Source organism: Salmo trutta, chromosome 19, assembly GCF_901001165.1.
Source record: "Salmo trutta chromosome 19, fSalTru1.1, whole genome shotgun sequence".
Lineage (NCBI taxonomy): Eukaryota > Metazoa > Chordata > Actinopteri > Salmoniformes > Salmonidae > Salmo > Salmo trutta.
In genome coordinates this window covers 15,235,146-15,260,146 of record NC_042975.1, presented here as the reverse complement: position 1 = coordinate 15,260,146, position 25,001 = coordinate 15,235,146, and the positions used below count along the sequence as shown (strand labels likewise).

At 41.1% G+C, this 25,001-nt stretch overlaps 1 protein-coding gene across 7 annotated transcripts in view; it reads left to right on the top strand.

Moving 5' to 3' along the window:
• Positions 1-25,001, top strand: part of gramd1ba (GRAM domain containing 1Ba) — a 165,005-nt gene that overhangs the window by 118,688 nt on the left and 21,316 nt on the right. For 5 of the 7 annotated variants that reach the window (XM_029699872.1, XM_029699870.1, XM_029699869.1 and 2 more), the window contains 2 exons: positions 7,677-7,697; positions 18,250-18,334. In XM_029699872.1, coding sequence (XP_029555732.1) covers positions 7,677-7,697; positions 18,250-18,334 — 106 coding nt within the window. Of the gene's footprint in view, positions 1-7,676; positions 7,698-15,779; positions 16,155-18,249; positions 18,335-25,001 lie in introns of those variants that run through there. The other 2 variants (XM_029699876.1, XM_029699871.1) reach the window with 2 other exon arrangements.

Sequence of the window (25,001 nt, the reverse complement as noted above, 5' to 3'; positions counted from 1 at the left end):
TTTAGACAGACACTGGATGATACTTATTAAACGTGTAAGGACATCCCGCCATCTCTTTCTTTCAGCCTCCAAAATTGTCATTTGTATCTGGACAAGTCTGTCCCTGACTTACGTGCAGATCAAGTTCTTTCCACTTAATCATATTGTGTGTGTTCAGGACTACCCTCATGGTGTTTCAGAATGGCATTCATATTTGACCAGTCATTTACGCCTTCCTTTATTATTTTTGTAGTCTTTTGTAGAAAAGAGCTTACAGCAAAAACAATGGTGTTGTTTTTGATTGAGTTTGAAAGCCAGCTCTGTAATAAGCCTGAATGGAAACCTCTTCTAGACTTGTCTTTAGGGTAAGAAAAATCCAGTCCTGGTTTGAATGGACCTCAGCGCACTAACTCAGTCCTCATAAAGTCTGTGAAGACTGGGGGCCAATCTGGGTCATTTGGTGGAGCAGCAAATGTTCTAGTAGGGTCTGAGCTGCTTGTATCTGATGCTGGCTGTACACCTCTGGTTGTGATAGTACTGGCTGAGGCTGCCTGTACTTCACCTGGGTCTGTGTTAGTACTTGCTGAAGACGGCTGTATTGTATCTGTGTTAGTATTTTGCTGAAGCCAGCTGTACTGGGTCTGTGTAAGTATTTGCTGAAGCCGGCTGTACTGGGTCTGTGTAAGTATTTGCTGAAGCTGCCAGTACTGGGTCTGTGTAAGTATTTGCTGAAGCTGGCTGTACTGGGTCTGTGTTAGTATTTGCTGAAGCCGGCTTTACTGGGTCTGTGTTAGTACTGGCTGGATGTGGATCAACTGAGTCTGTGCTTGTACTGGTTGATGATCCAGCATCTCCCTCTACTGACAAACTTAAGCATAGCACCTGTAAATTATAGATAACAATAATTTTATCAGCTGCATCAGGCCCATTCAAACTGCCTCCCCCAGATTTCCTTTTATACATTCTCAAATATGAAATACTATTTATACTATGGCTTGGCTGAATACTTGATGGTTATTATTTACTGAGAGATGTGCATCCATATTGCCCAGTATTCCCAGCTAATCAACATTTTAAATTCAGTATATAAATCAATAGTCAATGTCAATCCATTTCTTTCCATCTTGCATTAGTCCAGAGTTGTAACTAAACCTTGACTGAGAGACTAGATAATCATTGTCTTGTTTTTAAACGATGTGCACCTATGAGAGGTGCCATCACGCCCATATATTTTCTGGACTGGTCCCCACAGAGGTTGCTGCTGGAAAGCTCAAGTTTCATTTTGTGCACGCACATATGAATGCATGTTCACGTGCAACGCGGTTATCTTTTCCGAGCTGCAGTTTATAAACATCGTTGCCCGTTGGCGTTTTATCCAAAGTAATAAATAGTTGTATTTCACTCTCACTTTTGTCAGGCACAAAGTCACAGAACACAGCCCTGGAAGTGGCTGGCAAGCAAGCAAGACACACAGACCAAGAGATGCACTGCCCAGCTAGGTTAGCTAGACAGACAGACTAGAGAGAGATGCACTGCAAGCTTGCACATCAACTTAATGTTAGTTATTTGCTGACATCAAACTTGGAGAGGAGAGAACACAAGTTTACCTGATTTCTGTTCACGCAATTCACTCTCATGGTGTTTTTTTCTCTCTCTTTTCGTGACCAGAAGGATAGTTCTGCTTCATCCTCTTATCCAAGTTGTAAACATTGACACCCGCTTTGACACGAGAGGGAGGCCGGGCCCTTGCATAATTTGCGGGGCCTTAAGCAAGTTGCGTAGTGAGCGTATAGGGCCCCCCGGCTCTGGGTTTCATTTTAGTTTTGGCAGTGAAATGAGGCTACTCAGGCGAGGGGGGAAAAACTAGCCCCGTTGGAAAATAGAAATGGACTGTTTGAAAATGTGAAGAAAAAAATAATATTTTAAAATGTTTTTATTTGGCGTACCCCCGACTGCATTGCGTACCCCAGTTTGGGAATACCTGCCTTACACTATTCTATGGACTTTGTTATCCTAACCTTCTTTAACTTCTTGACTTTGCCTTACCCCTTCTAAGGGTTGTGTTCATGTTGTTTTTACAACAGAAATGTGTGTTTCTTATTGGGCAAGGCCAGGTAATCCCTGCCGGTTTGAGTGAGTTTTCTTCTGTTTGATGCCTAATCAACATGACCCAGCCATCCAACTCTACTCTAACACTTTCCTGACAGCATCATCCATTCAAACATGATCCCCTATGTGCTTCTCTGTCTGAAATGTTCTGTGTTACTGGAGAAGTTAACCCTAGATGCTGATCTTGGGTCAATTTAGCATTTCCCCCACTAATGGTTCAGGTTAGGATTGCGGGAGGGGAAGCAGATCCTAGATCTGTATCTAGAGAGAAATTCACTTTAGCGCTACTGTTCATGCTGTTCTTTAACTTTGATGGAGGACCACACTGTACAAGTCTCTTCTGTGGTGTTTTGTAGCATTGCTGTGGTACCAGGACAAATCCCGAACATTAATATTTGAAGGCATGTATGCACACACACACACGTAGATATTGTACACACGGATGCACACAGCTCCCCCTCCACCGACCACCACTAGTTACTATTACTTCCTGAACACGCTAACTATGGAAGAGGAACAGTGAGGAAATTAGAGGAAATTAGGTGGAGAGACAGTCAAGTGGGAGAAACAGTGGGAAGGGTGGATGCAGGGATTGAACCCTGGTCTCTGGTGGGGAATTGTATATGTGACATGTACTGGGGAGTGTTACCACTACATGTCTCTGCACGTGGAAGGGGAAAAGAGATGGTCACTATCCTCTTATTTGGAACTAGAGGCCTTCACGAGGCCAAAAAGTTGTACCCATTCTGAAATGGACCTGGGGCTTTCCCATCTTGACCCGATATGCATCAATACATTTAAAAAATATAGAGCTCCATTGGAACGGACTAGAGGTCGACCGATTAATCGGCATGGCCGGTTTAATTGGGGCCGATTTCAAGTTTTCATCACAATCGGTAATCGGCATTTTTGGACACAGCTTATGGCCGATTACATTGCACTCCACGAGGAGACTGCGTGGCAGGCTGACCACCTGTTACGCGAGTGCAGCAAGGAGCCAAGGTAACTTGCTAGCTAGCATTAAACGTATCTTATAAAAAACAATAAACCTTAACATAATCACTAGTTAACTACACGTTTGATATTACTAGTTTAACTAGCTTGTCCTGCGTTGCATATAATCAATGCGGTGCCTGTTAATTTATCATCGAATCACAGCCTACTTCGCCAAATGAGTGAGATTTAACAAGCGCATTCGTGAAAAAAGCACTGTCGTTGCACCAATGTACCTAACCATGAACATCAATGCCTTTCTTAAAATCAATACACAAGTATATATTTTTAAACCTGCATATTTAGTTAAAAGAAATGCATGTTAGCAGGCAATATTAACTAGGGAAATTGTGTCACTTCTCTTGCGTTCTGTGCAAGCAGAGTCAGGGTATATGCAGCAGTTTGGGCCACATGGCTCGTTGCGAACGGTGTGAAGAATATTTCTTCCTAACAAAGACCGTAATTAAGTTGCCAGAATTATACATAATTATGATATAACATTGAAGGTTGTGCAATGTAACAGCAATATTTGGACTTAGGGATGCCACCCGTTAGATAAAATACGCTATGGTTCCGTATTTCACTGAAAGAAAAAAAACTTTTTGTTTTCGAAATCATAGTTTACAGATTTGACCATATTAATGACCTAAGGCTCATATTTCTGTGTGTTTTATTATATTATAATTAAGTCTATTATTTGATAGAGCAGTCTGACTGAGCGGTGGTAGGCAGCAGCAGGCTCGTAAGCATTCATTCAAACAGCACTTTCCTGCATTTGCCAGCAGCCCTTCGCAATGCTTGAAGCACAGCGCTGTTTATGACTTCAAGCCTATGAACTCCTGAGATTAGGCTGGCAATATTATAGTGCCTATTAGAACATCCAATAGTCAAAGGTATATGAAATACAAATGGTATAGAGAGAAATAATAATTCCTATAATAACTACAATCTAAAACTTCTTAACTGGGAATATTGAAGACTCATGCTAAAAGGAACCACCAGCTTTCATATGTTCTCATGTTCTGAGCAAGGAACTTAAACGTTAGCTTTTTTACATGGCACATATTGCACTTTTACTTTCTTCTCCAACGCTCCAAATTGAACATGTTTCATTATTTATTTGAGACTAAATAGATTTTTATTTATGCATTATATTAAGTTAAAATAAAGTGTTCATTCAGTATTGTTGTAATTGTCATTATTACAAATATATATATATTGGCTTTTTGTGGTCCTCCAATAATCGGTATCAGCGTTGAAAAATCATAATCGGGCGACCCCTAGAACGGACCCGAGGACAACTACACACATTTCCGTATAGACCTGGTCGGATCCAGATCCAGTCCGATCCGAGTGAGAGAAGCAGCAGACAAGTCCATTTTTAAGCTACTTTATTAACCAGAGCAGATAAAGCGTGAGGGAGAGGAGGTATAGGGAGTCGATGCTCTAACAGGGGCCGTGTGTGTAGGCTACTGTAAGTGTGAGTGAGTGACACGGTGCAGGGCGGAAGGAAGGAGGGAGGGAGAGACGGCCACCAACCATTCCAATTTGTGCTATAGTTGATAGCTGCCGTAGATGGGTTATTTATCATCCAATATGATTATGTAGTAGCGGTCTTGACTGCATCAAACTAGGAGAAGCTAGTTATGCTAGCTAGCTAGGCTAATTGACGTTGCATGCACTTTCTCATCCTACAGTTACAAACAACTCCATTCAGAATAGAAAGTAGCAGCCTACCTGTTGGCTCTTGGTCTTTGTAGCCTATCCTTCTACTTTAACTTTTAATTCCGTCTTCCATTGATTTAGATATCTCCCAATTTTTGCCACACAATGCCTGTAGCCTATTGCTGCTTTGATGACTTCAGATTGGCCAACAACAAGCTACATGCACCACTCTCGTGAAAAGCAAGAGCAGCAGCATAAATCATAATGTCTCTCTCTCTACTGCAGCAGTCGCATTCAGATCTGTACGGGTCCTTCTGGAAAAGTCAGTTTAAATGACCAACCCCGAGACCCGTAAAAATCATATGAGATTCGACATAGACGTGACATTATTTACAATTTTGGATCCGGACCCGCTCTGGCCCCGGATTGGGTCTTGGGTATTCGATTACAGGTGGATCTGTGAAGACCTTTATTTGGAGTACACACTCTCATATCTTCAGCCTCTCCAGCCTGAGTTATGACAAGCAGGACACAACGAACATAATCAACATATATGATCAACTGATTAGCAACCAACCAATGCTATATTATTATTATTATTATTATTGGACATCATTATTGAACAGCTACGCCATCATCAAGTGCTATCAATGTGTGACACAGTGCACACCAGCCCAATGCAGTAGATATATATATACATATACACACACACACACACACACACACACAGTTGAAGTCGGAAGTTAACATACAGTCTTGGCCAAAAGTTTTGAGAATGACACAAATATTAATTTTCACAAAGTCTGCTGCCTCAGTTTGTATGATGGCAATTTGCATATACTCCAGAATGTTATGAGGAGTGATGAGATGAATTGCAATTAATTGCAAAGTCCCTTTTTGCCATGCAAATTAACTGAATCCCCCCCCCAAAACATTTCCACTGCATTTCAGCCCTGCCACAAAAGGACCAACTGACATCATGTCAGTGATTCTCTCGTTAACACAGATGTGAGTGTTGACGAGGACAAGGCTGGAGATCACTCTGTCATGCTGATTGAGTTCGAATAACAGACTGGAAGCTTCAAAAGGAGGGTGGTGCTTGGAATCATTGTTCTTCCTCTGTCAATCATGGTTACCTGCAAGGAAACACGTGCCATCATCATTGCTTTACACAAAAAGGGCTTCACAGGCAAGGATATTGCTGCCAATAAGATTGCACCTAAATCAACCATTTATCGGATCATCAAGAACTTCAAGGAGAGCGGTTCAATTGTTGTGAAGAAGGCTTCAGGGTGCCCAAGAAAGTCCAGCAAGTGCCAGGACCGTCTCCTAAAGTTGATTCAGCTGCGGGATCGGGGCACCACCAGTACAGAGCTTGCTCAGGAATGGCAGCAGGCAGGTGTGAGTGCATCTGCATGCACAGTGAGGCAAAGACTTTTGGAGGATGGCCTGGTGTCAAGAAGGGCAGCAATGAAGCCACTTTTCTCTAGGAAAAACATCAGGGACAGACTGATATTCTGCAAAAGGTAGAGGGATTGGACTGCTGAGGACTGGGGTAAAGTCATTTTCTCTGAATCCCCTTTCCGATTGTTTGGGGCATCCGGAAAAAGCTTGTCCGGAGAAGACAAGGTGAGCGCTACCATCAGTCCTGTGTCATGCCAACAGTAAAGCATCCTGAGACCATTCATGTGTGGGGTTGCTTCTCAGCCAAGGGAGTGGGCTCACTCACAATTTTGCCTAAGAACACAGCCACGAATAAAGAATGGTACCAACACATCCTCTGAGAGCAACTTCTCCCAACCATCCAGGAACAGTTTGGTGACTAACAATGCCTTTTCCAGCATGATGGAGCACCTTGCCATAAGGCAGTAATGATTATGAAGTGGCTCGGGGAACAAAACATCGATATTTTGGGTCCATGGCCAGGAAACTCCCCAGACCTTAATCCCATTGAGAACTTGTGGTCAATCCTCAAGAGGCAGGTGGACAAACAAAACCCCACAAATTCTGACAAACTCCAAGCATTGATTATGCAGGAATGGGCTGCCATCAGTTAGTATGTGGCCCAGAATTTAATTTACAGCATGCCAGGGCGGATTGCAGAGGTCTTGAAAAAGAAGGGTCAACACCGCAAATATTGACTCTTTGCATCAACTTCATATAATTGTCAATAAAAGCCTTTGACACTTATGAAATGCTTGTAATTATACTTCAGTATTCTATAGTAACATCTGACAAAGATATCTAAAGAAGCAGCAAACTTTTTGTGTCATTCTCAAAACTTTTGCCCACGACTGTACACCTTAGCCAAATACATTTAAACTTTTTTTTCACAATTCCTGACATTTAATCCTAGTAAAAATTCCCTAGCTTAGGTCAGTTAGGATCACCACTTTATTTTAAGAATGTGAAATGTCAGAATAATAGTAGAGAGAATTATTTATTTCAGCTTTTATTTCTTTCATCACATTCCCAGTGGGTCAGAAGTTTACATACACTCAATTAGTATTTGGTTACATTGCCTTTAAATTGTTTAACTTGTGTCAAACATTTCAGATAGCCTTCCACAAGCTTCCCACAATAAGTTGGGTGAATTTTGGCCCATTCCTCCTGACAGAGTTGGTGTAACTGAGTCAGGTGGTGTAACTGAGTATGATGACACACCAAATGCTTTTAATTAATCATTTTTGTCTTCTAATTACTTGTAAAGGGAAAGTAATCCAAAAGTAATGGAAAGTAATCGGATTACGTTACTGAGTTTGAACTGTCCAAGAGTGACTTTACTGACCTACCCAACCCTGCTTGTGTTTTAAGGTGTGAAAGTTTTTTTCTGTGTATTTTTGTTGCCCTAGCACTAACCCATATCTCATCTTTCTCTCTTTTTTGTCTCCTTCTCCACCTTGATGTTCGACTCTTGTTTGTGAGCACAGAAAAGCCAGAGCTGGTACAATGTAAGTGTCTACCTCTTCTCCTACCTCTCCTTGGTGAGCTGTATGTAACTGTGGGTGATGTGTTGCATGTTCCGATGGCACAGTGGGTTGGAGCAAGGTGCTTGCAGTTGTGGGTTTGATTCTCACATGGGTCACATACAGCATAAGGGAGGGTTTGTTTGGAGTTGCTTGGAAGAAAAGCAACTGTTAAAAATACCATTATAACTATGGTATATATTTCAGTGATATGGGTAGGACCGGTGTTCATGTTATCAGACTGTGTTGCACTTTGTCATTTGGCTGTTGCAAGGTTTGGGTCTACCAGAGAGTTTATACATGTTGGGGTATCATGCTATACCTAAGCAGCATTTGAAGACCTATATTGGCTGAGCATGAGAACAGTTCAAGTTTTTAACAACGTTGATTTGCAACCGAACAACAACCCTAAACCGACATGAAGCAGAAGGTGTGAAGTACATTTTCCCATTTTAAAATCTGATTTCTGAGGAGGGCCATTTCATGGTGAATGATTTTAGGAAGTGCTGTATGGACACCACTTTGCTTCCTCTCCATATATCATTTTAAAAGAGAGCACATGGATAAACCGATAGAGCCAACAGTTGCTATGCAGATTTGAAAAGTCCTGCCTGTAAAGTACTTCCCCTACAAATGGTCTGTCAACACATTCCTGGTAATGATGGCATTCATATGAAATTATGAATGAACTTTTTATCCAAAGAAATGAATGAAAATCAGAGGCTAATTTAAAATGGCATCAAATGAATCATGAAATTGTCCTCAGTTGTGATTCGCATTGCTCCATGGTGAACCGTGAATACACATTTAACAATGCAGTTGCCTAGTGTGATTTTCTTTTCCCATGGGAAATGGAGAGATCTTAGAGACACATGGCATTCAGTATGAGGAAGTTGTTCAGCCATGTCGTGTGTGGGTGGGTGTGCATTTGGGTGGGTGTGTGTTTGCATATATGCTTGTGTGTGTGCTGTCCGTATTTGTACAAGTGTGTGTGTGTGTGTGTGTGTGTGTGTGTACGTTTGTGTATTCACTTTTGTGTTTGTATGCACTTGTGTGTGCTTGTGTGTATGTGCGCGTATGTGGGGCTTTTGTTGTATTTGGTTGCCTCTTGACTGTAACCAGGGCCTGTGTTCCCTGACTGTAACCAGGGCCTGTGTTCCCTGACTGTAACCAGGGCCTGTGTTCCCTGACTGTAACCAGGGCCTGTGTTCCCTGACTGTAACTAAGCAGTAGCTGACAAAAGGCCGATCTCTGATTTAATAGGGCTAGGGGGCAGTATTTACACGGCCGGATAAAAAACGTACCCGATTTAATCTGGTTATTACTACTGCCCAGAAACTAGAATATGCATATAATTATTGGCTTTGGATAGAAAACACCCTAAAGTTTCTAAAATTGTTTGAATGGTGTCTGTGAGTATAACAGAACTCATATGGCAGGCAAAAACCTGAGAAGATTCTGTACAGGAAGTACCCTCTCTGACCATTCCTTGGGCTTCTTGGCTCTGTTTATTGAAAATGTAGGATCTTTGCTGTAACGTGACACTTCCTACGGCTCCCATAGGCTCTCAGAACCCGGGAAAAAGCTGAATGATGTAATTCCAGCCGCTGGCTGAAAAACTTTAGCGCCTTCGGTAAGTGGTCTATCAGAGGACCATCAGACTGAGGCTCGTGCACGAGGGGATCCCATGTTTTTATTTTCTCTCTCTTTGAACGTAAACACGCTTTCCCGGTCGGAATATTATCGCTTTTTTACGAGAAAAATTGCATAAAAATTGATTTTAAACAGCGGTTGACATGCTTCGAAGTACGGTAAAGGAATATTTAGAAATGTTTTGTCACGAAACGCGTCGGGCGCGTAACCCTTATTTACCCTTTCGGATAGTGTCTTGAACGCACAAACAAAACGGCGCTATTTGGATATAACTATGGATTATTTGGGACCAAACCAACATTTGTTATTGAAGTAGAAGTCCTGGGAGTGCATTCTGACGAAGAACAGCAAAGGTAATAACATTTTCTTATAGTAAATCTGACTTTGGTGAGGGCTAAACTTGGTGGGTGTGTAAATAGCTAGCCCTGTGATGCCGGGCTATCTACTTAGAATATTGCAAAATGTGCTTTCACCGAAAAGCTATTTTAAAATCGGACATAGCGAGTGCATAGAGGAGTTCTGTATCTATAATTCTTAAAATAATTTATGTTTTTTGTGAACGTTTATCGTGAGTAATTTAGTAAATTCACCAGAAGTTTGCGGGGGGTATGCTAGTTCTGAACGTCACATGCTAATGTAAAAAGCTGTTTTTTGATATAAATATGAACTTGATTGAACAAAACATGCATGTATTGTATAACATAATGTCCTAAGAGTGTCATCTGATGAAGATCATCAAAGGTTAGTGCTGCATTTAGCTGTGGTTTGGGTTTATGTGACATTATATGCTAGCTTGAAAAATGGGTGTCTGATTATTTCTGGCTGGGTACTCTGCTGACATAATCTAATGTTTTGCTTTCGCTGTAAAGCCTTTTTGAAATCGGACAGTGTGGTTAGATTAACGAGAGTCTTGTCTTTAAAATGGTGTAAAATAGTCATATGTTTGAGAAATTGAAGTAATAGCATTTCTAAGGTATTTGAATAATGCGCCACAGGGTTCCACTGGCTGTTACGTAGTTGGGACGATTTCGTCCCACCTACCCTAGAGAGGTTAACCAAGCGGACAAAAGGCCGATCTCTGATTTAACCAAGCGGACAAAAGGCCAATCTCTGATTTAACCAAGCGGACAAAAGGCCGATCTCTGATTTAACCAAGCAGACTTTTGATCTGTGGACCAGGCTTGCGTCCCAAATGGCACCCTATTCCCTTTTTTGCTGTTTCTAGTTAAAGTCAAAAGGCTGCAGTATATTACTAACTAGATACAGATGAGGTGTTTCTGAACCTAACAGTTTGGCCTGTAAAACAAAACCAACATATGACTGAGCAGCTGAGAAGCCGTTTTAGGTCTAGTTTCTTTATTAGAATCCCTGTTAGCTGTTCCAGAAGATGTTCAGCTGCTCTTCCTGGGTCCACAACATCTTGTGTTTACTGTTTACAGGCTATTGTGGATAGCCTACATTATGACCGAGGTCATAAAAAAACAGACCTCTCCCGACAGCCAGAGAAAGGAAACGAAAGATACAGGGTAAAAGAAAAAGGGTTAAAACTAGGAAGGTGCAGTTGCACTGCATGACAATCCTAATACTTCCAGTCAATAGATGGGCAGCCATAGTCGACTGTAGCCTGTCTATCATAGCGTTGTTCACACACCTTAGAACCTGTTGTCCAGGGGCACTGTGGGAAAACCAAATGTTTCTATGCTCTGCAATGGATCTTGACTTCAACCAATCTATCATTGGCAGGCTTAAGACCAGGAAAAGGTTAGAGGATTTGAGTCACACTGGTATAAAGGCTGTAATCCAACACAGAGTCATGTTCAGTAGTGAGAAAACATTTTAAAATATAATGAAATGTGGAGGTACTACTTAAACTTGTCCAATAAGACACACTCATTTTTGTTTTCTGTTGCAAATGTTTTGCTACAGTGTGTCTTAATGAACTCATCCCTGGTTCCTTTGGGTAATGTCAGAGAGAGACTGCGAAGTCTCAGACAGATGTTTGTGTAGGGGGAGAGCCAGGGTGGGGAGAGCCAGGGTGGGGAGAGCCAGGGTGGGGAGAGCCAGGGTGGGGAGAGCCAGGGTGGGGAGAGCCAGGGTGGGATGCAGGAGTTGGGTTGGGAGGGCAGTGTAGCTGTGTGAATCACCTGTCTGGTATGAGAGTAAGGGCCTCTCACGCCCATAACCCAAATCAGCCCCGTGAGAGGGTCTTTGGAGTTAGAGGTAGAGAAACGGTGAGATCTGGCTTGGGCCTTGTCCTTGGCCATGCTACAATGTTTACACCATATGACACACACACACACACACACACACACACAAAGGGTTTTTCGGTTTGCTGCTCTCTCTCTCTGCATACAAAACCTCTGAATTAATGTTTGCCTCCCATACTTTTCCTGGAAGAGAAATGTATTTATTTATTAGCATTTTTGCAGGATGAAAGCTCTTGACGCACCATTGGGTTTTCAAATGTAAAATGTTTTACTTAGTAACAGTAATTATATGGCAACTACTGTCTAATAATAACAATTAAATAATAATAAAATCATTTTTTTTTACATAAATTAACAGCATTAAAACATTTTGTCCAGTTACTAATTTGTATTTTATTAGTGATCCCCATTAGTTCCTGCCAAGGCATATACTCTTCCTGGGGTCCAAACACACCAAAGCACCAACATTACATATAAAACAACAGATAAAACAGTGAACTATGTGTTCTGAATGAACTAAAGATAAAACAGTACATCATATAACATCCCTACATATCCACAACACAAAATGTTTAATACCACCATACAACAATGCCACAATGTGTCTGTACCATTTTGTGTGTATCTTCAGTCCCCGCTGTTCCATAAGGTGTATTTTTACCTACTTTTTAAACTGATTCTACTGCTTGCATCAGTTACCTGATGTGGAATAGAGTTCCATGTAGTCATGGTTCCATGTAGTACTGTGCGCATCCCATAGTCTGTTCTGGACTTGGGGACTGTGAAGAGACCTCTGGTGGCATGTCTTGTGGGGTATGCATGGGTGTCCGCGCTGTGTGCCAGTAGTTTAAACAGACAGCTCTTTACATCCAGCTTGTCAACACCTCTTACAAAAACAAGTAATGATGAAGTCCATCTCTCTTCCACTTTGAGCCATGAGAGATTGACCTGCATGCCATTAATGTTAGCTCTCTGTGTACTTTCAAGGGCCAGCCGTGCTGCCCTGTTCTGAGCCAACTGCAATGTTCCCAAGTCCCTCTTTGTGGCACCTGACCACACCACTGAACAGTAGTCAAGGTGTGACAAAACTAGGGCCTGTAGGACCTGCCTTGTTGATAGTGTTGTTAAGAAGGCAGAGACTTCTCCCCATCTTAGCTACTGTTGTATCTATATGTTCTGACCATGACCGTTTACGGTCCAGGGTTACTCCAAGCAGTTTAGTCACCTCAATTTCCACATTATTCATTACGAGATGTAGTTGAGGTTTAGTGAATGATTTGCCCAAATACAATGTTTTTAGTTTTGGAAATATTTAGGACTAGCTTATTCCTTGCTACCCATTCCGAAACTAACAGCAGCTCTTTGTTAAGTGTTAGTCAATTCAGTCGCTGTAGTAGCTGACCTGTATAGTGTTATGTCATCCGCATACATACACACTGGCCTTACTCAAAGGCAGTTGCATGTTGTTAGTAAAGATTTGAAATAGGTCTCCAACTAATAAACTACTGCTACAACTACTAATACAATTAAGTACCTATAATATATACATACATAATTACAAATATCTTCATTAGTTCTTAACATTTGAGAAAGGGCTTTCTTAAATTCACTGGGATTTTAATGCCCTGATTTCTATAGGTTAATGATTCCAGTCAGTTGGGTCTTTGTATCTGAAACATCTTACTCCAACCTCATGATGTACCCTTGGAATTTCTAATTGCTGCTGTTGAAAGGACTAGTGTGAGTCTTGTAAGGGACTAGTGTGAGTCTTGTAAGGGACTAGTGTGAGTCTTGTAAGGGACTAGTGTGAGTCTTGTAAGGGACTAGTGTGAGTCTTGTAAAGGACTAGTGTGACTCTTGTAAAGGACTAGTGTGAGTCTTGTAAAGGACTAGTGTGAGTCTTGTAAGGGACTAGTGTGAGTCTTGTAAAGGACTAGTGTGAGTCTTGTAAAGGACTAGTGTGAGTCTTGTAAAGGACTAGTGTGAGTCTTGTAAAGGACTAGTGTGAGTCTTGTAAAGGACTAGTGTGAGTCTTGTAAGGGACTAGTGTGAGTCTTGTAAGGGACTAGTGTGAGTCTTGTAAAGTTAGGTGTTCCTTAATATATACAGTTGATACATTTCAAAATAAATTGGTACCAATGCAGTTGTTTTCTGTTTGGGAGGGACAGCCCATTTAGTGATTCAGACAGTGTGCAATGATGTCTTATAACGGCATCCAAGAATGAATCTGAAAAGATTGTTATAAATGACAAAGTAAGGTCTTGGTTGTGTTTTAATAGATGACGTCACCATAGTCTAGGATAGGAAGCAGTAGTTAGGTTACTAAACTACTAAATTCACAGCGGGTATCATAAGAAAAGCCTTTGTGGTTCAAGTCAGGACTTCAGGATGGACACACACAACACACACGTGGATACATGACAGGTGCGTACAGTGTAGCCTTAGGGTCTTCACAGAGAACCATAGAGGTCAACTCTGTTTATGGAGGAAGCAAAGAAAGGGCTTTTTCAGGCTGAGAGAGAGGAGAGAGGGTTTTTGGAGGTGCTTTATAGCCTTAAAAACTTACAAGCAGGTACAGCAGGCACACTTCTGCTGCACTCAAGTGCACGCTAGGCCCTCCCATTTCCCCTCCCTCTCTCTCTGCCACTCTCTCCTTCCTTTTTCTCTCTCAACGCTCCTCCAACACCACTTTCCTCAAGAATAGATTTCAACAGTGGGACTAGAGTCCTGGTTGTGGTTTGCCTGGTCAGTACTGTGCAGTGGTCCTTTTTGGTCAGTCACAGGGGTTCCACTCTGTCCTGGGACGCACTGTTGACCACTTTTATTGATGAGCATTCTTCTCTTCACTGGACAAGCTAAAGCATCCCGGACTGGTCAAGCGGATTGTTCTTTTTTCCGCTCTCACTGAGGACAAAGACTGTGTGTGTGTCCATTTTAGAGAGAGGGAGCAGTTGGACTTTGAGACTGCTTGAGCTGGGCTTATATGGTTTATGTTAGTGCAGGAAGAGAGCCTTTTTTTTTCTTCATGTGGATTGTGTGTGTTGATATAGATATATATTGCTTTGAGAAATCATTTGAGGAGACCATGCCATTCTGCAGCACCTTTGGAGGTATCACTATCTGAAATGACTATGGGGATGACTGCAGTGCCTTAACTCTAGGCTTCTCGATCCTTGATGTATAAGTGGGATTGTTTTATAAGAGGATTGTTTTTGAAACCAAGCTTTTCCGTCGATTACAGACTGCAAAGCGTCTTTTCTGGAGTCTTTATCTGACTGGAGTCTTTTTCTGTGTCCCAGGTCTTAACCTTGTCTTAACCCTGTTTAAACCTGGTTCTGACTTGGTCTTAGCCCGTTCTGAAGCCAGACCAACCAGTGCACTTGGCCCAACTGGCCTATTAAGACTTACAAGGGGGATCAACTATTTTTCAAAAACAGGAGGGAGGGGACATTTCCATTCCAGAAGAAGGGGGCTCCTGCTGTCCTGTGTAAATCAATATTTCCTCCCGCCCTCCACCCAGTTTCTCAGTTTACTTTGGGGACACACTAACTGTACTCTATGGCTTTATGACAGTAATCATTGACTCAGGCTGTCATCTGGAGTTCTCGCTATCTCCGAGCCTGGACTTTTAGCTGGATGAAGCAATGTCCCCCCATGGGGTTACATTAGTAACATCTCAGTCAAATAGGAATACTGGTGTGTGTGTGTGTGTGTGTGTGTGTGTGTGTGTGTGTGTGTGTGTGTGTGTGTGTGTGTGTGTGTGTGTGTGTGTGTGTGTGTGTGTGTGTGTGTGTGTATGTGTGTGTGATAGTAGGTTACAGCTTTTAGTTTCTGAGTTCTGTAGTTCTATATTTTGGGGTTCTTTAGATAAACAGTTTAGAGTTAGGAAACGTTCACATTCCTTCATTCTTTAGTAATGTTAAATATGCTCATATTAATTCTATATTGTTAAGTTCTAGTGAGCTCTTAAGCTCTGCTAGCTACCTGTAGTGGTGAGAGATATTATTCCAGGTATCTCTGTCTCCCCAGCCTCTTTGGGAGGGTTCAGAGAAGTTCTCTGTTCTACCCAGGAGAGAGGAGCGAGAGACGGGGAGGGAAGGAGAGAGACGGGGAGGGAAGGAGAGAGACGGGGAGGGAAGGAGAGAGACGGGGAGGGAAGGAGAGAGACGGGGAGGGAAGAGAGAGAGACGGGGAGGGAGGGAGAGAGACGGGGAGGGAGGAGCTGATGACAAATGACCAGTCCCCTGAGGGCTGAGGTTACTGCAGGTCAGCTGCAGCCTAGGCGCTGTGTGTAAGAGGAGCCAGGGCTAAACAACGCTTGGCTCTTAGACGGAGAGGAATTCCATTCCTTCATCGACAAAGGGGGAATACCAGACCAGCACCAGACCACTCGCCGGGCTGAAAGACCCTGCTCACACCTTCCACCTGAGGAAAGAAAGAAAGAGAAAGAAAGAAAAAGAGCGGCACCCGGGCCATGGACATTGCAGTCAGCATGGACACTGAGACAGACCAGGTGTCTCTGTCTGAAGATGCCCAGGCCCACTGGGAGACCTGGGACTGGGAGTCAGAGAGGGTCCCAGCCGTAAGTCACCCTCTCTGGAGCTGGGGTGGAGACAGGTGTGGGGGGGGTGAGTGGGTGAGGGTTACAGTTTGAAAATCCCAAGTTTATAATCGGTTTCTAAAGTAGTATGTGATGTTTTTGTGCTGTGCTGCAAAGTGACTTGTGGTCGCGGTCATTGTCTTGCACGTTTTTTGGGGTTGATACAGGACTAGGGGTGAGGGTAGGCTGGACAGCGAGTGGAGTGGATCTAGAAGATTCGCTTAGGCGCACTGATTTGGGGCGGCAGGTAGCCTAGTGGTTAGAGCATTGGGCCAGTAGCCGAAAGGTTGCTAGATCGAATCCCTGAACTGACAAGGTAAAAATCTGTCGTTCTGCCCCTGCACAAGGCGGTTAACCCACTGTTCCTAGGCCGTCATTGTAAATAAGAATTTGTTCTTATCTGACTTGCCTAGTTTAAATAAAAGTTAAATAAATAAAAATATAGGGTAGACAGTGTTGGGAAAAGTACCCAATTGTCATACTTGAGTTAAAGTAAAGATGCCTTCATAACAAATTACTGAATTAAAAGTGAAAGTCACCCAGCATAAAACTACTTAAGTAAAAGTATTTGGTTTTAAATCTTCTTAAGTATCAAAGGTAAATGTAATTGCTAAAATATAGTTAAGTATCAAAAGTAAAAGTCATTTCAAATTCCGTATATTAAACAAACCAGACGGCATGATTTTCTTGTTTTTAAAATGTATAGATAGCCATGGTCACACTCAAATAATTTACAAACCAAGCATGTGGGTTTAGTGAGTGCTTGTGTGTGTTTAGTGAGTGCCAGATCAGAGGCAGTAGGGATGACCAGGCATGTTCTCTTGATAAGTGCGTGAATTGGACCATTTTTCTGTCCTGTAACAAGTAATTTTGGGTGTCAGGGAAAATGTAAGGAGTAAAATGTACATAATTTTATATAGGAATGTAGTGGAGTAAAAGTAAAAGCTGTCCAAAATATAAATAGTTAAGTACAGATACCCCAAAAAACTACTTAAGTATTACTTTCAAGTATTTTTACTTAAGTACTTTACACCTGCCTATAGAGATGTACTGGAGAGATCATCTATCTGTAAAGGCCTCTTCTGTGACAGCATGGCCAGCGGTATTGAGACCAGTGCCAGTCTCCATTTTAAAGTAGTGGTACCCTCTATCCAACTCTATGGGTTGACCTTATGCCCAACACATTAACACTGCAACTCTAGCTTTAGTTCTAGGCCATAGGCTCTTCCATTGCTGTGCACTGGGCTGGTTAGAATAACCCAAGGCAATGTTAGTGTCCAGTCTACCACCAACATCACCACCACACAGAGCTAATTGGCTGCATTCCCTCCCTTTTCAGGATAAAGAATGCAGTGTTTGTGTGGAGAGACAGGCGGACTGGCTGTGGTCTGCAGCACTGCCGATAAGAGAACTCTCTTTCTCTGGCCCTGTAGAAGGAAATGTGTTTATCTGAATGTGAGGGAGAGAAAGACAGGAGGAACTCCAGCTGAAGTATTATTAGCATCAGCGTGGATCATTTAGCATATTTTAAAGTGTTCCCGTTTGTGATAGGAGCGTCTATGTTATTTCAGACTCTGACAATCTGTAGAGAAAGAAAAGAGAGACAGAGTTTGATTCAATTTCTGCAGTAGCCATGGTCAGATAACATCACTGAATGGGGGTGGCGGCAAGCCTGGTGGTTAAGAGCGTTGGGCCAGTAACTGAAAGGTCGCTGGGTCGAATCCCCAAGCCGACTAGCTGAAAAATCTGTCGGTGCCCTTGAGCAAGGCACTTCTCCCTAATTGCTCCTGTAAGTCACTCTGGATAAGAGCGTCTACTAAATGACTAAAATGTAAATGTAACTGTGGAATAAAATATATATTCATGTCTACTAACATTTTCATTAAAAAACTGGACAGTCATGTTATACAGATAAGTAAATGAGTTCCCTGTCTGTTTATTGCTGTCAGTGGGGGCATTACACTTGTTTGCGTATATAAAATATTTTATATTTGTATTTATGTTAATGAGTAGACTACTTTTGTGTAAATGAGTTCTCTCGCGCTCTCAAAGTGTTTGTTTTCCCTCCCCGCTACAGGTATTGAGCCCCACGTATAAGCAACGCAATGAGGACTTCAGAAAACTCTTCAAGCAGCTACCCGACTCAGAACGCCTCATCGTGGGTGAGTAAGATGGAAGGATCAATGAAAACTATATTCATATTTATTCTTGAACACCTTGGTGGTGTTCAGCAGGGCACACTGTACAGTAGCAAAACATATTACAACGGAATAAGAAAGACTGTTTTCCTAAATTCAGATAGTGACTCCCTGTTTCAGTTGTTTTCTCCCCGCTTAACATGACCTAGCTTTTTCTTTGTGTCCTCAACAGTACAGATCTTTTAAATTATTTAAAATCTTCATCTCCCTTGACTTCTTTTGATGTCTGCAAAGTATGACAAACTGAGTTAGGAGTGATTTTAATGTGCAATGTCACCCCATCACAAGTATATTCAGAGATGTGAAACATTTAGAACGTTGAAAATGGAAATGTAACCAGTAGAGCTAACTCAAGTTCTCAAACAATAACAACCATACATAAACAAAAGACAATAAACACAAATTTCAACGAACATCAATGACATCACCTGCTCAGACCCATATGTTCCCACCGCAACTCTACACATCACGTATGTCTCACAACCACACTCCCCCTCAACCTCATCCCCTGGAACTTTCCGGTGCTTGTAGTTCTATTTTTCTCAGTAGCCCACACCTTCTTCAAGATTTCAATAATAATACATTTTATTCGTTCACTGTCGTGGTGATGGAGGATCATTTTGATTTCTAGTTTTTAAGTAGACATTTTCTCAAAATTGACAAAAGTATGGTCCGTCCTGTTTTGGGTATCTCACCGCACCCTCATATGTGACCCGTTTCAGGAAAGTAGGCGTATGTCGCGGGTCACTACTTCACAGGAAAGCCGTTTAAACGTAAACTTCTTTACGTCACCAACGCTCTGGATAACATGAAAACAGCCTATTCGGCTCTGCTAGGGCGAGTAAAATGGTCAGTTTGGCTGGGGGCTGAAGCTTAAGAAGGTGTGAACGATGCTGAATGGGTGTAGACAAAGAAGAGCTCTCCAGTAGGTACAAAAACATTCAAAGGCCATTTTCTGAAAAGTGAGGTTACAAGTTTATTAACTTTCAAAGCAGAATTACTTTCCCATTATTCCTCAAATGCAGTGTATGATATACCATTTTGTATCTATGTGTCTCTGGATAAAAGCAATGTAAAAAAAAAAATTTTTAAGTTGCTACGTAAGACCGAGTCAAGGCAGTTGGTCGCATATGCCATGTCTTGAAATATGCAGAGACTGATTTTAAAAGTAAACTTACATTGTAAAACTTCTGACAGCCAACTTTCTAACTCCGCCCATAACTTTTGGACTTTATAGCACTCCCAGAAGGCATGGATTATTGAGTCTTTATTAGTTTTATACTTAAGACATGACTGCCTTTGTGCTGTAGAATTTCCGAATTTTGTCTCTTGTATAATAAATACGTTAGTTTATATTGGATTAAGCGTACAGTCGTGGCCAAAAGATTTGAGAATGTCACAAATATTAATTTTCACAAAGGTTGCTGCTTCAGTGTCTTTAGATATTTTTGTCAGATGTTACTATGGAATACTGAAGTATAATTACAAGCATTTCGTAAGTGTCAAAGGCTTTTATTGACAATTACATGAAGTTGATGCAAAGAGTCAATATTTGCAGTGTTGACCACCCTTCTTTTTCAAGATCTCTGCAATCCGCCCTGGCATGCTGTCAATTAACTTCTGAGCCACATCCTGACTGATGGCAGCCCATTCTTGCATAATCAGTGCTTGGAGTTTGTAAGAATTTGTGGGGTTTTGTTTGAACACGCCTCTTGAGGATTGTCCACATGTTCTCAGTGGGATTAAGGTCTGGGGAGTTTCCTGGCCATGGACCCAAAATATCGATGTTTTGTTCCCCGAGCCACTTAGTTATCACTTTTGCCTTATGGCAAGGTGCTCCATCATGCTGGAAAAGGCATTGTTCGTCACCAAACTGTTCCTGGATAGTTGGGAGAAGTTGCTCTCGGAGGATGTGTTGGTACCATTCTTTATTCATGGCTGTGTTCTTAGGCAAAATTGTGAGTGAGCCCACTCCCTTGGCTGAGAAGCAACCCCACACATGAATGGTCTCAGGATGCTTTACTGTTGGCATGACACAGGACTGATGGTAGCGCTCACCTTGTCTTCTCCGGACAAGCTTTTTTCCAGATGCCCCAAACAATCGGAAAGGGGATCCATCAGAGAAAATGACTTTACCCCAGTCCTCAGCAGTCCAATCTCTGCACCTTTTGCAGAATATCAGTCTGTCCCTGATGTTTTTCCTGGAGAGAAGTGGCTTCATTGCTGCCCTTCATGACACCAGGCCATCCTCCAAAAGTCTTTGCCTCACTGTGCGTGCAGATGCACTCACACCTGCCTGCTGCCATTCCTGAGGAAGCTCTGTACTGGTGGTGCCCCGATCCCGCAGCTGAATCAACTTTAGGAGACGGTCCTGGCACTTGTTTCCTTGCAGGTAACCATGTTTGACAGAGGAAGAACAATTATTCCAAGCACCACCCTTCTTTTGAAGTTTCCAGTCTGTTATTCGAACTCAATCAGCATGACAGAGTGATCTCCAGCCTTGTCCTCGTCAACACTCACACCTGTGTTAACGAGAGAATCACTGACATGTCAGCTGGTCCATTTGTGGCATGGCTGAAATGCAGTGGAAATGTTTTTGGGGGATTCCGTTCATTTGCATGGCAAAGAGGGACTTTGCAATTCATCTGATCACTCTTCATAACATTCTGGAGTATATGCAAATTGCCATCATACAAACTGAGGCAGCAGACTTTGTGAAAATTAATATTTGTGTCATTCTCAAAACTTTTTGCCCCGACTGTACATTAACTGTAATTTTGTTTACGTTCCAACACTCCCTCCATCTTATGCAAATGTCAGGTATTAAAAATGTTGTTGTATATCCTACCTATTATTTGAGCGAGTATCTTTTCCTGACTCAAATAGGATTCCCTCAACATTGCTCTGATGACCAAAAGCTATCAGATCAAAATGTTGTAAAATACAACTTTTAAGTTGTATATATTTGAAAATGTCTTCATTGGTCAGTCCAAAGTAGATTTTTAAATTCTGTTATGAAAATAATTGTATTTTAGAATCCGTTTCATTTTCTCCCATTTTGTTATAGTGGTCTTAACTATGAAGTTGTCAATATTCTTAGCTCCATCCTTTGAAAACAAACAAGTGAAATGATTCTGGGGATGAGCATGCACATCTTCAACATTGAAAAATCGGGGTATGGTTGTAGAGAATCGAAGGACCATGAATATAATAAGAAACCTTAGGTGCTGGTTTAAGACTGGTAGCAACCACTGTAGAATATCCAGTCAGAACAAGGATGACGCGGATGTCCAGGTTAAGGGGAGTTTAATTGAAGAAGACGTCCACATTCACACATCACACATCTGACCACTCATGTTTCAGATAACTGAGAATCATGTCCCTTGATAACTGACATTAACTATGGCTCTGAAAGGAAAGAGGAGAAAGATAACTTAGGCTATAGCACTGCTATAATATGAATGAAATGGCTGTATACGCTAGCACAGGTAAGTATATAACAGCAAGGGTTATACACTACAGCAGGCATAAGGCCTAGTCACATGGCAATAGACTAAACAACCTATTGGACTTGTACACATGAAACTCAGGCAAATGTACTCAAATAAACAGTACAGTAATCTTGAAATGTATACATAATATAAATACAATGAGCATGAGTGAGATGTATATCTATATAATAGAAAATAGCCTAGCACCATAAATGAGAAATTCTAATAAACGGCTAATCGCTAACAGTCATGCTAAAATGCTCATGCATTCCAATGCTAACAGTAGTGCTAATGCTAGCGCGAGCTAGCTAACAAGCAAAACACACGGTAAGTATACACAATTGACCACAAAACTTAGCTCCACATAATAGGATACAGATCTCAAGGCACTTACATTTAGATGCATGCACAATTAAACATCAGACATACAGGGATTCAGTCCACAGTAGCAAAAGTTCAGCAGGAGGGAAACTGTGGAAATACTCATCAGGATGGGGATAGCACGTTTCTGACCACACAGCGTGCTGGGGTCATAGAATAACTGAAACAGAAGTCCCAGGAATCAAGGCCACTGATAAGCTGAATGCGATGCGATAAGTATTTGGTGTAACCTTGACCAATAAGACACTAACAAAAGTGGGGCTCCTCTGAATGGAAGACAAAGCTGCCCGACTAGAACTAACCAGACGGGATGGCTAGAATCAGCTGACGGAAGTTGTCCGTTTTAACATTGTTCCTCTTTAGAGTATTTAACAATATATACCTTGGGTGGCGAGTTAATACAATTCCAAATTTGGAAGTTTAAAAACATCATCAGGTTATGGGAAATGTTCCTATTTATTCTGAGTTTTATTTGCCCAAATGAAGTCTGTTATTGGTATTACCGAAAATAAATATAAAACATTTGGGAGCCATGCCATTCTAAAGCGGTTTATTCTCCCTGTAAGATTTATGGGGAGATTATTCCATTTAATTATATCTGCTTTCATGTTGTTGAGTAATGGGTTAAAGTTATCTTTATGTATTTGTTGTTTGTCACTTATTAAGCATCTTAAGTATGTCATATTTTTGTGGACCACTTAAAGTATTGCTGGAGATCATGAGTTATTCGTTTTCTTTTTCCTATTGCCAATATTTCCGTTTTTTCCAGGTTCATTTTATATCCTGAGATTTTTAGATTATTCCGGAAATATTTTTACATTGAGTTTTCAATATTAGTCCGGTGTAGCAGAAGATCGTCTGCAAATAAGTTTAGTTTATATACATGTTTACAAATACTGATATCTGTTGCGTTTGGGTCCTGTCAAATTCTTTTTATTTTTTATTTTTTTATTTCACCTTTATTTAACCATGTAGGCTAGTTGAGAACAAGTTCTCATTTGCAACTGAGACCTGGCCAAGATGAAGCAAAGCCGTTTGACACATACAACACAGAGTTACACATGGAATAAATAAACATACAATCAGTAATACAGTAGAAAAATCTATATACACCATGTGCAAATGAGGTAGGATAAGAGGGGTAAGGCAATAAATAGGCCATGGTGGCAAAGTAATTACAATATAGCAATTAAACACTGGAATTGTAGGATGTGCAGAAGATGAATGTGCAAGTTGAGATACTGGGGTGCAAAGGAGCAAGATAAATAAATAAATACAGTATGGGGATGAGGTAGTTTGGATAGGCTATTTACAGATGAGCTATGTACAGGTGCAGTGATCTGCAAGTGGTTCAATTGCCAGTGGAAACAGGAGGGGGGAGAGAGGACTTCCCTGTCTCGTACCCCTTTCTAAAGCAATTTTATCAGATAATGTATTATATTTGTATATTTCTGCTTTTAGGATATTTATATATTTTTGACATTTCTTATTTCATCTGGAAAGTTGAATGTTTCCAAAGTTTTGATTAGAAAAGGCCACTCGATTGTCAAAAGCCTTTTCGGCATCAACAGCCATTTTTGGAAAATGTGCATCTTGTTTTTTAGCGCGTTGTATTATACTAAAACATGTTCTTGTATTTGTTTGCATGTGTGTATTTTGAATAAACCCTGTTTAGTATGTATCAAGTCTGGTAATAATTTTGCCATTCTGTTGATTTATGAATTTTGTTATTTTATTGTCTCAAGTTTAATACATTATCACTCTGTAATCTGCTGGGGACTCTCCTGAAATAACTGTTGATACATGGAACTCAGAAGCACTGCATTGAGTGGCATGTGTGTTTTGTCATTTGCGTAAATAGGGGTGCTACTTTGTCCCAGAATATCAAATAAAATTCAATGTGAAAGCGGTCCATCCCTGGTGCTTTCTCTGAGCGAATGTTTTAACGGTGTCTATTATTTATTTTTGGGTGAGTTCCATTTGCTGATCTCTGCTTTAGGGTTATTGAGTCTAAGAAGGCTGTAGAATCAGTCCAACTGAAATATAATTCTTATTTTATATAGATTTTCATAGAAGCTTTTATAATTGTTATTAGAAGCATTGTTGTTTAATTAAAGCAATTGTATACTTAACTTCTATGGCGTCCCACCCTAGTCAACAGCCAGTGGAATCGCATCGCACGAAATACAAAACCTCATAAATGCTATAACTTCAATTTCTCAAACATATGACTATTTTACATCGTTTTATAGATACACCTCTCCTGAATCGAACCACGTTGTCCGATTTTCAAAAAGGCTTTACAGCAAAAGCAAAACATTAGATTATGTTAGGAGAGTAACCAGCCAGAAATAATCACACAGCCATTTTCAAAGCAACTAGATGCATCACAAATACCCAAAACACAGCTAAATGCAGCACTAACCTTTGACAATCTTCATCAGATGACACTCCTAGGACATCATGTTACACAATACATGCATTTTTTTGTTCAATAAAGTTCATATTTATATATAAAAACAGCATTTTACATCGGCGCATGACGTTCAGAAAATCTTTTCCTTCAAATGCTTCCGGTGAATCAGCGCTACAATTTACAAAATTACTATTCGAAAACATTGTTAAAATGTAATATTGTCATTCAAAGAATTATAGATTAACATCTCGTGAATGCCACCGCTTTGCCAGATTTAAAAAGAACTTTACTGGGAAATCACACTTTGCAATAAACGACTGGTATGCTCAGAAAAATAGGCTAG